Genomic DNA, 14,472 nt, shown 5'->3' with positions numbered 1-14,472 from the left:
TTTTTTGATCATTTAAGTCCTGATGGTATAATCTATCAGGTGTTTGACTGTAGTACAGACTTAGCGTTGACATCTGTGGTTGGAATTATTCTGCGGAGGCTTTAGCTGATGATGTAATAGCTTTATGGACTGTGCTACTCAAAATTCATTATAGAGCAGGCAGTTTGACCACAATGAAACAAAAGGACCAGTGTGTGTATCAGATTCCCGATATGCAAGCAAATTTCAAAATCATTACATAAATGAACAATATTTAAACCTTACCAGTTATAATAATAAGGTGAATCTTATTTTTAAAAGGATTGATGAGGTTTTAGGCCACTTTATGTCCCAGTGCATATTTGCTTTTTCAATTTTGAAGAACCACTACTGGATAATCATTTTGGAAAATGACCCCATTCCCTCTGAAAGAGTGAAATGTTTTTATTGTTCAGGGGCCAGTGTTACGTTTGATTGTTGTCATACAGTGAGACAGCAATGACTTTACAGCAGGGCTGTACATCGTCATGCCAGTATATCAATAAGGTGGTTGAAAGAGGGCAAGCATGCATTCCCTTGACATTTCAAACTTCAGCTGGACTATAGAGTTTCTAGGAATGTATGAAAGCAGTGAAAAGCTATAATAAGGTAGGTCTGATTCATCATTTAATATTATTTTGAGAATTTCCTATGATTTAACAGAAGAGAGTACCAATACATATCCCTTATAGGTTGCAATTACATCACAAGAAATATGGCAAATTCCTGACAATTTTTTCTGGTATGCAAGTGATGGAGTATACCTGCAACTTAAGATTTGTCAGGCCCACTCTTCACTATACTTTGAATGTAACTGCATGTCGTAGCCTATATTTTGGACTATTTTTGAGCTATCAGCTTTTAGGAGTGGCTTTTGCTACTTGCTCAAATTGGCATGTATGCCAAGAGTAAATCTGCTTTTCATTTATTCCTCTCTTTATCCCTTGTCAAATGATTGGCCTGTTTTTTATTTCTTCTTCATTTTTGTATCTCAAATATGGGTAAGTTCTGGGATCATTATTCACAATTACTCTGCCTGTAACCACGAACTCATTTTCATCCTAAAGACAGATAGTAGGAGTCAGGAAATTTCCTGGCTTGGCCTGTCCGCCTTCAGAGAAAGTGCCAGAAAAGATGGGATTTTTGTTCTGGGGATGTGGGAGCAAGTGCTAACTGGGGTCAGGCTCACCATTCACAGAAAGAGTTTGGAGGTAGCCACATAGGCTGTTGTGTGCCAAGGCTAGCTGTTTAAAAGGCCCACCTCATTGCTTTGGGACTTTATCCCAGTTGTGAAAATGACCATAAAACAAAGAACAGCCCTCCAGCCCTCACCCCTCACACACACCCCATGCCCTATCCATGCCACCTCATGCCTCACCCACTCCCCATGGCCCCTTATATCCTCCATGCCAAGCTATTCCCCTCCACTAAATGTTCTCCACCCCCTCCCCCATGGCCCCTTAATCCCTCCATGCCAAGCTATGGCATTTCAATGTTCATTCACTCACTATACATTCTATTCAGAGCCAGTGAACCCTATAGTAACAATAAGATGTGTGAAAAAGTTGAAATAAAAGCAATCATTCATTCATAACTTTCTACTTATAAAAGGAACTCATTTCACTACAGCCCTATAAATGTGTCAGTCATCTGGATCATTTAAAGTATCAATAGCAGAAACTACAAGCACTTGAAACCTATTTTTCTTGTGTAAATAAACATTGTGCAATTGATAGAATAGATCACAGAGCAAGAGCTGTCAATCAAACAATATTTTCCCTGAGGCGTAGCTGTTTCAACACACTAATGGATGACTGGGCTTTCAGCCAAGATTGCATAGTGAGTTGACTCTCTAAGCTCAAAGCATCCAATGAAGCAAGCAGGCGGTGGCGGGACAGCACCTAACTGAGCGAAGCCTTCTCAGCTTGAGTAGCTATCCAATAAGATGCGATGATCTCACCCACAATCAGAAGTCACCCCCACAGCAGTTGAACAAGTGCTTATAATTGGTAACTGTTTCTTTTCAGGTTGTACCAACGTAAACTGCAAAGCTGGAGTGTCTCCTCCAGAGCGCAAGCTAGAGGTGTCAGGGGCTTTCTCTGAGCCCCCTGTAATTTAGCTTTGGTCCTTCAGGTACCCAGTTTACATATGTCAGCATGTGGAGGCACTACACAGGGCTTGCAGATGAAGGGGTTATGTACTGGTGGGAGAGTCTTATATACTCAGCTCTCTTTTCTCACGAAATGACAAGCAGACTAACTATGCATCACCCAATATGCCAACACACTTGATACAAACCCACCAACTGGAGAAAAACAGCTTTTAGTCCCTTTAATTTCTCCAGTGTTTCTTCTTTACCAACATTAATTGCCTAAAGCTCCTCATTCTCATTAGATCCTTGGTTTCTCATTATTTCTGCTGTTTTTTTTGTGTCCTCTACTGTGAAGACAGACACAAATATTTGCTTAATGATTCTGCCATTTTCTTTTTTTTTATATAACTCCTCCTATCTCAGCCTCCAAGGGACCCAGATTTATTTTTGCTACTCTCTTTTTACATGTCTGTTTCTGAAGTTATTGTGTTAACTTTCATATTCTTTTTTCTCCCTCTTTTTTTATGATGATCCTTTGCTGGGTTCTTCAATCTTTAACTTGCTGCTATTCTTGGCAATATTATAGCTGCCTTCTTTTAATCTGATTCTATTTTAACCCCTTTAGTTACCATGGATGGATTACTTTTCCCACAGAGTTTTTATTTCCCAATGGAATGCATTGAAAATTATGAAACATTTCTTTAAATTGCTTATCTACCATCATACCTTTTCACATAATTTCTCAATTTACATCAGTTAATTTATGAATTGGCTTTACTTAAGTTTAATGGTCTAACTTCAGACTTATGCACATTACTCCAAGTCAGTGTGAAATTCCATCATATTATGATCGTTCTTTCCCAAAGGATCCCTTACTATGAGATTACTAATTAACCCTGTCTCATTATACAAGACAAGACTTATTATCAAGACAAGATCTAAAATAACTTGTCCCCTGGTTGGTTTCACATGCGTTGTTCTAGGAACTGTCTTGAATGCATTCCATGAACTCATCCTCCAAACTACTTTTGCCAATTTGAATTTGTCTTGTTTATATGAAGATTAAAGCCCCCTGTTGCAAACTCCTCTTATTCCTTGATGGGGGCTTTAAACGACTCCCACTACTGTTTTCTGTCTCTTATCATTTCTTATTTCCACCGATATAGGTGGTTCTTCCTCACCAAGATCCTTCCTCATTACTGTCTTTAAGGTTCATTATCAGGGCTACCCCCCACCCCTTTCCTTTTCCATTTTGTCTGTCTTTTCAAAATGTCATGTACCCTGGAATATTTTGTTTTCAACCTTCATCACCATCCAACCTGTAATGGCTATTAGATCTCTATTTATCTCTATTTGTGCCGCTAATTTATGTATCTTTTTATGAATGCTTCATGCATTCAGATAAAGCGCCTTTAATTTTAACTTGTTCCCATTTTCCCCTGATTGGACCTTATTCACTGATGCACAATTACCATTAAACTCTTTGCCCCTTCCTCTCATACTCTGCTTATCTTTACCCAAATTACTGCACTACTCTCTGGCCTGACTTTTCTTCTTCGATTTATAAATCCACCTGCTCTGATCTGAAGCCCTCCCTTTTTAGTGTAAAGCCCAAGTTATTTCATCCCTCAGAACACTGGTTCCAGTCCAGTTTAAGTGGAGCCTGTCCCAATGGAACAGCTCCCTCTTTTCCCAGCACTGGTGCCAGTGCCCCAGGAATTGAAACTCCGGTCTCCCATGTCATTCTTTGAGCCACTGAATTCTCTGATCTTTTTGACACAATGCCAGTTTGCATGTGGCTCAGTTAGTAATCCGGAGATTCTGCTTATTAATTTGCATCCTAGTTCCTCAAACTCCCTTGGCAGAACTTCATTCTTGATTCAGCCTATGTTAGTCCCTTAATGAACCACAACAACTGGATTCTACCCCCCACTCCAAGTTCGTTGCTAGTCGCGAGATGTCTTTAATCCTGGGAGCGGGCAGGCAACACAACCTTTGGAACATATCTGCAGCGAATGGCATCTATCCCCCTGACTATGCAGCCTTCTAACTTTACCGTGGTCTTTTTCACTTGGCCCACTTGAATGATGTCCTCTACTACAGTAAGTTTATGTACAAAATCAGCTTAATTTGCAATTGTTAATTTTTAACTAATTACTTGATCTAGTTTAAGTTATAGGCAGATTAAATTAAATATTTACCTATACAATGAACCACCGTAACTATTGGAAGCAAAAAACAGCTCCTCCTTCCAACTTTTCACTGAATTCCCACTCTTACCAAATTCCCAACCTTTACACTCTGTTTATAATGCAGTCTGAATGTGACTACTCTGCAACAGCTGATACTTACTTTTCTTGTTCATCCTTCGATGTGAAGATGACTGTGTTCATCATCTGGGGTCTTTGCTAGAGTTCCAACTGCCAAGCCGACCTGCGCCCGGAAGGTTCTGTGCAAATAGGACAGGATATCAGTTTTGAACGAGCCGGTGGCTCGGGATTTCCTCCCTTTGCGTTTTCTCTCTGCCCCGATATGTGCTTGCTTTTGAGCGAAGCCACACCATTTTTTTCTATTCGCTTGTGCCAGGCGCAGCAATCTTGCGCAAACTTCTCCCAGGATGCATTTTTGAGCCAAACCCAAGTTACAACTCATGCTCATAGTAATTAGTCCCTGTCCAGGTAGTAAGTCTGAGACAGTAGATTTCCTTTGAAAAGTGATCTAATTGTTCACCTCCTTGTCTCCCTCTGACTTCCTTTTTAAAAAGAATGTACATATTAGACATTGATCACAATATCTGATGACACTTTGCTTACATATTACTATGTCATCTCAGAATCAATCTTTATTCTATACAGCTGATTTTAACTTGGTCTGCCGGCCTGGGTTGGAGCAGCCATAAGATCAGGGTGCTGCACTTGTCGGGTCAATCCCTGCTGCTCACTATTTTGCCCAGGGCATTTACAAAGACAGTGCAGACACCCGCCTGAATTGAGAAGGAGCCATGTTAAACTGTTCAAATTGGGGGAATGCATTTTGGACCCTAGTTTCAAGTTTAAGCTACAAGTGGGGACGACCTAACCAGGGGCCCTTAAAGAGTCAGCTGGAGGCTGCTCATAAAATCAGCCCAGGATATGCCCAATTTCATTCTTTAGATCGAGCCAGGAGAGGCAGAAGTGTTCCTCCTGGGCCCGCACCAAACATCTGGGCTGCAAGAAGCATACTTGGATCCCCCTTTCCAATCCCTGGAATTGTCTCCCTATATTAGGCTCTGACTGTTGGCTGACTCAGCAGGAGAACCCGCTAGTTGTCTCTCCTCCCAGAAGCGGTAAGCTGCAGCACAGGAACTCCATTCTAGCATGTGGAGCTCGCTGACAGAATGGAAATAAGAGTCAAGGTTTCTAACTGGATTGGGCCTCCTGTTGGCAAGAGCAGGTGCCTCTCACCAACCTATTCTTCGCCAGTAGTTAATATTGGCCATTTGGCTTCTTTTCAAAATGGGAGCATTGAAGAGAGAATGTATGCAATTGTGTTGGAGTACACAACATTGGCTTCGCAGTGCAGTAATTTAAAAAATTGTCTTATTAAATTTTAATTATACTTCACTAGTGATTTCCTCTCATCCAACACCATGCTCCTCTTGAGAATGGATGTGTTGCAAACTGTATGTCCTTGTACACATAAACATTGCCTTTTCACCTCAGTAAGTTAGAAAAATCTTTTCAGTAGATTTTAACTAAACTTCACAAGTGACTTCCTCTCATCAGGCACTGGTTTCCTTTCGAAAATGGGCATGCTGGGAACTGATCCGCTATCTGGTCTCCAAAAATCAGGTAGGGTATTTTTTGTCAAAAGGCACAAACACTTGAAATTTTAAATCTGTTTTAATGATTAACAGCCTGCAAAGCTTAATGCATCATTTTCCAACTTCATGATAGCTACACGAGATGCTTCCAGGCTCCTTTAGAATCACCTTTCTTACCTATCGCAGCTACTGCAAAGCTCCATCTTTTAACTCCTAAATGATACTTCTGCATTTATTCAACTCTCTTTGTTATGATTCAAATTCTTATTAATTTGTAACAGACATTAGAGGATAGTTTAGAAAGCATAAGGGAAATAGTCACAACACTTTGCTGTCAGTTACTGACCAATGTTATAGTGCAGCCTTATTGTCCTCAAGTTACAGTTGATATTATTTTGTATAAAATATTCTAATCTCTTACAAGCACCATCTTATTTAGTGTTTTTATTGCTTTGGAAGGATTCCATGAAATGGGGTAACTAATTAAAACTTAATATATTTTTCTCACATGCAACTTGAAGGCTTATTCATTGCAATGTTGCTGAGTTGCTGAGAATGATACTTGTAGATGGTGTTATGTGCAACGGCAAAAATGCAATTGTAACCCAGTGAAAGTGTTTCATCTGATGGATAGTTTCCTTAGTGATGCCAGGCAGACTTTTTTATTGATTAGAGATGAACAGTATAATTTTCTTTCTGGAGCAGTGTTTTAATCCTTTCTTTAAAGAGATATCACAAGAAGTTGTCATTCCCGCTCCAAAACTATTGGCAAAGCGATTGTTTTGTCAAACATATATAGAGTTTATATGTCGCACGGACTAACATAACACTTCTGTTGCACTACCAATTTCTTTTTATACCGTTGTTAATGAATGTTCATCTCTGTTCAACATCCCCTCTTTCCAGAACTCTTGAAGAAGGTGTAGTTTGATTAAAAGTTAGCACGATATCAAACCAAGCACAAAGATAAGGGCTTCTGGATCTAGTGAAAGGGTTAATGTTTGTTATTTAATGTCAGCTTATACATTCATAACCCTCTGTGATACTGAAATGATTCACTTGACACCCACAGAGGAGGTTAAGAAATGTAGCTGGAATCGAGGAGGTTGTGATTTTGCTCCAGGTTTAACCTGAGTTGGTTGATAACATAAATTCTGCAGTGTGCTTGCTTGTGCTTCTTAAATGTTTGCCTGCTACTGAGCTGCAAAATATCACAGATCCTATTTTCAAAACTTTTCCTGACAGAGCAAATACTTCTCTGCTGAGTTCATTTTCTCTCTTTAGATGTAGCTTGAGCCTGTTTTGTGCCAGCAGAATCTTACTTGTGCCATTTTTTGAACTATTCAGATGAATGCCAGTATAAATTTAGGAGAGATTTAGATGTAAAATTCAGCAACACCTTGTTTTCAATTCTTTGTGTGGGTGCAAAATGTGGGTTTTAATTCAAAACGTACCTATGTTTAAATTCCCCTTATTAAATTTGCATTATGAGTCGTGTCTTATGTATATTTAAATACCAGAACAGAGAAAAGTTATACTGCAGATGGAGGCCATTCGGCCCATCGTATGAGCTCCGGCTCACTGAATGAGCAATTCAGTTAGTGCCATTCTCGAGCCTTCTCTCCATAACCCTGCACATGTTTCCGTTTCAGTTAACTGTCTAATTCCCTTTTGAATGCTTCAATTCAACCTGCCCTCACCATACTCTCAGGCAGTGCATTCCAGACCTTAACCACTCACCGCATGAAAATGTTTTGTCACTTTTGCTTCTTTTACCAATTACTTTAAGTCCATGCCTCTTGTTCTCAACGCTTTCATGCATGGGAACAGTTTCTCTCTATCTACTCTGTCCAGGCCTCTCATGATTTTGAATACCTCTGTCAAATTTCCTCTCAGCCTTCTTTTCTCTAAGGAAAACAATCCTAACATTTTCAACCTATCTTCATAACTGAGGTTCCTCCTGGAACCATCCTTGTGAATCTTTTCTGCATGCTTTCCAATGCTTCTATAACCTTCTCAAAGTGCAGCACCCAGAGCAGGACGCAATAGTCCAGCTGAGGCCGAACTAGTGTCTTATACAAATTCAACATAACCTCCTTGCTCTTGTATTTTATGGCCCTATTAATAAAGCCTAGGATACAGTATGCTTTATTAACCGCGCTCTCAACCTGTCCTACTACTTTCAATGATTTATGCACACTTACACCCAGGTTCCTCTGCTCCTGCAACTCCTTTAGAATTTTCCCTTTATTTTATATTGTCTCTCCATGTTCTTCCTACCAAAGTAAATCACTTCACATTTCTCTGCATTGACTTTCACCTGCCACCTGAAGTTCTATCCTCTTCACAGTTCACAATGCTTCCATGTATCGTATCATCTGCAAACTTTGAAATTGTGCCCTGTACACCAAGGTTTAGGTCATTAATATGTATATCAGGAAAAACAAGTGTCCCAACGCTGACCCCTGGGAACTCCATAATAAATCTTTCTCCAGCCCGAAAAACACCTATTAACCACTATTTTCTATTTCCTGTCACACAACCAATTCCATTTACATGTTGTTACTGCCCCTTTTATTCCCTGAACTATAACTTTGCTCACAAGTCTGTTGTGTGGCACTGTATAAAATGCCTTTTGGAAGTCTATATACACCCCATCAACTACATTGCCCTCATCAACTTTCTCTGTTACCTCTTCAAAAAACCCCAGCAAGTTAGTTAAACATGATTTTCCCATAAGAAACCCATGCTGCCTCTCTTTAATTTACCTTCATTTGCCTCTGTGACTATTAATTTTGTCCCAAATTATTGTTTTTAGAAGTTCCCCACCACCAAAGTTAAACTGACTGACCTCTAGTTGCTGGGCTTATCTTTACACCCTTTTTTGAACAAGGGTGTAATGTTTATCATTTTCCAGCCCTCTGGTGCTACCCCCGAGTCTAAAGATGATTAGAAAATTATGGCTGGTGCCTTCGCACTATGGACTATAAGGCATGTCTTATGTAGATTTAAACACCCCTTAATAAAATGTGGGCTTTAAGTCATACCTAATGTGTATTTAACTCCCCTTCTTAGAATATGGGTTGTAAGTCATGCCTTAACTATATTTAAATTTCTCTCATTATGGTTATAAGTCACACCTTATGCATGTTTATGGTGCCCTTATTATAATATGGACATATGTTACACCTTGTGCATACTTTTAATTCTCCTTATTAAAAACATATGACTCTACGTGCTGTTGTGATTTACAGTTTGTTTTTAATGAGAATCAAAATTGTGACATTGGTGCAATTTATGATCTATTTTAACATTAATTTACACCCAACCGTTGGGCTATGTTTCAAGCAGTGTAACTGTGATGCTAAGCAGAGAAAAAAAAAGAGGTTTTAACTTAACATTTTTTAGGTGTGTGAAATCTTAGATTGAAGAGAAGGGCTATATTTTCACCCTTTCACTAAATTTTGAGGAAATATTCCCCTTTAATTAAATAGCCTTCCTTGGAATTTTAAAATATAACTTTTAAAAATTTGGGCATGTAGAATCTATAGGGTCTTCAGTTTTTATGAATAATTCTGAAATTATAACTTTTGCATCTTCTGGACCTGACCACTTCTGATGTAGTTGGTACAGCGATATATCCCACAACCATTGCATAAAATAACCATGCTTTTGAAAATAGGGTCTGGATACTGTAGTATCTCCTGTAAATTTGTGTTCAAAAAAAGTAGGATTAATTAACTGCACTCCAAGTGTTAATTGCACACATTGCTCTTAGATAGTGCACCAATGGGTTTCACTTGTTTTGTGGTAAACACCTCTTGCGCCAGTTGAATTATGCATCTGCTTCAATTATTGGCAACAATTTATTTCCATATATTTTTATTTCTATTTATGGAATAAGAACATGAGAAAACTTATGCAGCTGTAGAGTATAACTTTGCCCCCTAATTTTTATTATGAATATAAATTTCATTGCACCTTTCCAAAACCATTCCTAGGTATCTTCTCTTCCATTTTTTTAGTGTATTACACCATGCCCTGATTGAGGATAAGCAGGCAGTCTAATCGACCAATTTCTCTTTAGAACTAAGATTAGTTCAAGATGGACATGTGTTAATTTGCACTCTGACTTCCTCTGTGGAAGCTCCTCTTCTACGAGGCCCCACTGAGGTCTGTATGAGAAAAGCCAGTGTTTGAGGAATCATGAACATCCAGCCTACCACTCTGTGGTGCAATGTGTTGGTGCAATAGTGTCCGATTAGAAAGTATGAATAGTAAAAGTGCTAAAAAATTGGCATAGAAACATTGCTGTGCTCCACCAAAGATAATTACAGTGAAATTAGGCTTGCCCTGAGGTCCATTATCAAATTTGGCTTATTTAAATGCCACCAGTGAACTGTGGGCACCATAGCTTGCCAACTGGAGAGGGCAGGCAATCAGCCAGCACACTTGCAGAGCTAATCAGCAGGTCAAATCTAGGGTCGGGGTGAGGGAATGAGACAATCTTGGGGGCAGTGGGCTTCAAAAGCGCCAGCAGTGGATTACAATTTTTTTTGTGGTCCGCAAAACTAAACCTGCAAATTTGCTCTGCCTCGTTCTGATCAACCTGCAGTGGCCATTTTAAGGATTGATTGCCCCATGCCTGGTGTGACAAGATAAGGAAAGCTCTGTCCATCCATACCTGAATTTCACATTCAAGATTCTAAAACCAGTGCCTGTTTCAGGTGGGTGTGCTGGCCTTTGAAATGCCACCCAAGCCAATATGGGATCAGATTCATTTTGAACATGGCAATCCTCATGGAAATTTGGAAGGCCCACGCTGATTTTATGCCAGGAGAGTGAGCAACCGGGAGGTGAATCTCTCCCCAGATTTTGTTATCTCAGCCCTTCAGATTTGTTTCAGTAATCATTTTCTTGCTTTCTGCAGCACCAAAGGAGAATGAAGAACGTGTGTTCAGAGAACGAATGCGGCCCAGGAAGAGACAAGGAGCTGTACGGCGCAGGGTCCATCAGGTCAATGGGCACAAGTTTATGGCCACCTATCTTAGACAACCAACATATTGTTCACATTGTCGGGACTTTATTTGGTAAGAGCAAGAAAGTTGTCAAAGGCAAAAAAAAATCATGAAGAAATGCTATATTATGTTGCAACTTGTTTTTGCAGATGACCTGAGGTAATGTTTTAGTAAGGTGAAAGTGTAAAATCAGGCATGAATGAAGACAAACCAACTGGAAAAATAAATACACCACCCTACAAGCTCCCTAATGCTGGCCCTGATATCATTAAAGCTCTTGTGAATGTTTATTATTGACATGGCTTCGTAAAAGGAAAGACTTAAAATTATATATTATTAGCAATTATTACACTTCTAAACATGGTGCTAAACAATGATGCATATAAATTGGAGAACTTGACGAATAATTGTGAAATAATAGTGTATAGTAAATGGAACAGGTTAGGAAAAGAATGAGAACCTGCAAATATATTTATAGTGATATGTTGTAGACTATACAGATAGCACATTCCAGATTACGCATTAGAGGCATTTGATTTTAATCGTTGGTAAGAGAAAGGTACAATGCTTAAGAACTCCATGGCTGTGTAATATAGAGGCCTGCATATAGCAATGTTGTATATTTTTGAACCCTAATTTATTAGTGTGATAGTGGACAGTAGCTTATGTTAAAGTGGAGAAATGTTACTTCAAAGTGAAAGTGTTCAATGGCCATAGACATTCAAAGTGAAAGCATTCAAACGCTGTAGGTATATGTAAATTTACGACTAACTTGTGCTGTATTACAGTTTGAAAATATAAGAATAAGGTAATTCATACAAAAAGTCTACTAAAAGTGTTGTCTGTGAAATTCCATGTGGTGAGTTTGTTGGACTTACACCAGAGTGTCAAGAGCTATGCTACTAATGTTCAACAGAACTAAATCTGCCTAAACTTCAGATGCCACCTTATACCCACATTTAGTGGATGATCTCTGGTACAAATCACATGTGAAATAGTAATAATGTGCCAGGAGTGCTTTGAAATCAGAATGCAATCTTTAAAAAGCCATGTCTGACAGGTTGCAGCAGCAGGTAAGCTGGAAAGGCTTTTGATCACACAGCTCACTGATACGTGTCAATTTGCCGACTTTTGAAGAATGAATTCCACTGGAGCATCTGGCACAGAGCGTTGGAAGAGGGACAAAGGCAGTGGAACGAAGAACAGAGCTCAAAATGTAATTGAGACTGACCCCCAAACCCAATTGAGGAGAGTGAACATAGGAGAAACAGACTTCTGGGTCAGCACAGGAGGAAACGTTCAAACATTTTTCTCATGTCATGCAGAAGGAGGTTGTACTGCCAGCTATCTTACTGCCAGTTCTGCAGACCAGTACTATAAGTTTAGTGACCTGACAAGAGCTGGCATGTTAACTCATTGACTACTGTTCCCTTTTCACTTGGGGCACTGTGGGCCCTAGTGCATTCTTCACTCTTGAAAATTAAAAGTTCCACAACTAACCCATCACAGTTTTTGGGTGTTAAAAAGGTCACACAGGTGAGATCTTACAGTAAGTGTAGCATCTCCCCTAACAGCACTTGCATGGCGAATCTTAAAATCCATTTCTCTACTTCAGTAGGGTGATACCTATAGTATAAGGGTCTGGCACGCAAAGGGTTAAGGTGGGACTGAGTACAGTACTGCCCACACAGTGATGTAAGAGAACACATGACCCGCACCTAGAGGGTCAGTGTACTGTCGGACCGAACAGTGTATAGAAGCAAGCATGGAGACAGCCCCTAGCTTGGACCTTTACTGTACCTATGTATATAGTTTCTAGTAGTTAATAAGTACTTACTGTTGAACTACCTAAGACTATGAAGACCTTAATAAGACCTACTGAACAATGCTCAATGCCTTACAACACTGCAGCAGTGAATGGAACAACTCAAAACCTCGCAGAGACAAATTAAAATCCTGGAAAGCTGAAGAAAAAAACCAAAGAAGCATCCTGACCTGAAGAAAAGCTCAAGAAGCGAAGGTGCAAAAGGAAATCACCAGAGAAAATGCTTGGTAGCCAAAGGCAGAAATTAGATTCCTCACTGCAGCAGAAGACTGCATTGAATCCCATGGAAGCCCAGCTTCAATACCCAGAGTGTGAAGAGTCAGCAGACCTAATAGCGCTCAGCTAACTATTTTAAATTTCTGTACAGCACAAGTCCTGAAAAAAAAGTTAAATTGAATAAACATGTTCAATAGCCAGCAGAACCTGTTGACTCCTTAATTAACCAGCTTTACAGAATAGCTGAAGGCTATGATTACGGTAACCTGAAATCTGAGCTAATCAGGGATCGAATAGTTGAATGAGTGGTGGATGACATGCTTCAAGCAAAAGAAGATCGAACCCTTGAAAAAACCATCCAAGTTGTCAGGCAATCTTAAACCCGTTTGCAGCATAGATCCATGTTAAGGGGAGAAAGGAAACCGTGGTGCAAAGTAATCTCCACTGTCCAGCTAGTGAAAGAGCACAGAAACAGGAACACTCCAGGCCAAGGGAAGCAATACCCTAACAGACCAGTAGAGCAACCATGACAATGCTGTAGAGCAAAGTCAGGCAACTTTAGCCCAATGCTTTCAGTGTAACTGAATTAGGACACTTCAGGAAATTGTGCAAAGCTAAAACTTCAAAACACACAGAAGATCAGAAGAGGATTTGCGAGGTTTAGACAGCGCACCGAGAAGACACATGCTTCTTGGGTGAGCTCAAAGTTCCTGGATGTTCATTCTGGAATGCAGATAGCTCGGGTAATGGCCAACTCATGAACATTAAGTTGGACACAGGAATCAGTGTTACAGCCCTCTCAGACAAAGAACTGTGGCTAAGAGATCTCTGGACCTAGAGACCTAGGAAACAGTGACCATAACATGGTGGAATTTAGCATTCAGTTTGAGTGAGAAACTTGGGTCGGAAAAAACTGTGCTAAATTTAAATAAGGGTAATTACAAAGGAATGAGGATAGAGTTGGCTAGAGTGGACTGGGAAAGGAATTTGGCAGAAAAGACGGTTGATGAACAAAGGCAGACATTTAAGAAAATAGTTCAAGACTCACAACAAAGATATATCTCAGTGAGGGAGAAGGATTCTAGGAAGGGGATAAACCAACCATGGCTAACCAAGGAAGTTAAGGATAATATCAAACTGAAAGAAAAAACGTACAATGTGGCAAAGGTTAGTGTTAGGCTAGAGGATTGGGAAAGTTTTAAAAACCAACAAGAGATGAGCAATAAATTATAGACGGGGAAAATAAACTTTGAGGGTAAATTAACAAGTAATATAAAAACAGACAGTAATAGCTTCTTTAAATATGTAAGAAGGAAGAGAGTGGCCAAAGTGAACATAGGCCCTTAGAGAATGAGGCTGGGGAAATAATATTGGGGAACCAGGAAATGGCAGAGAAGTTGAATAAATATTTTGCATCAGTCTTCATGGTAGAAAGCACCAATAAGATTACAAAAATACAAAATAATCAAGGGGCAAAAGGCGGGGAGGAAATAAATAAAAT

The 14,472-nt window shown here is 39.6% G+C and overlaps 1 protein-coding gene across 2 annotated transcripts in view; it reads left to right on the top strand.

The window, feature by feature from the left end:
- Window positions 1-14,472, top strand: part of LOC121269436 (protein kinase C epsilon type) — a 695,765-nt gene that overhangs the window by 366,347 nt on the left and 314,946 nt on the right. The window contains exons 3-4 of one of the 2 annotated variants that reach the window (XM_041174045.1): window positions 5,875-5,940; window positions 10,843-11,002. In XM_041174045.1, the coding sequence (XP_041029979.1) occupies window positions 5,875-5,940; window positions 10,843-11,002 (226 nt within the window). The remainder of the gene's footprint in view (window positions 1-5,874; window positions 5,941-10,842; window positions 11,003-14,472) is intronic. The other variant, XM_041174046.1, reaches the window with a different exon arrangement.

This window comes from Carcharodon carcharias, chromosome 2, assembly GCF_017639515.1.
Source record: "Carcharodon carcharias isolate sCarCar2 chromosome 2, sCarCar2.pri, whole genome shotgun sequence".
Lineage (NCBI taxonomy): Eukaryota > Metazoa > Chordata > Chondrichthyes > Lamniformes > Lamnidae > Carcharodon > Carcharodon carcharias.
This window is presented reverse-complemented; position numbering and strand designations above follow the sequence as displayed.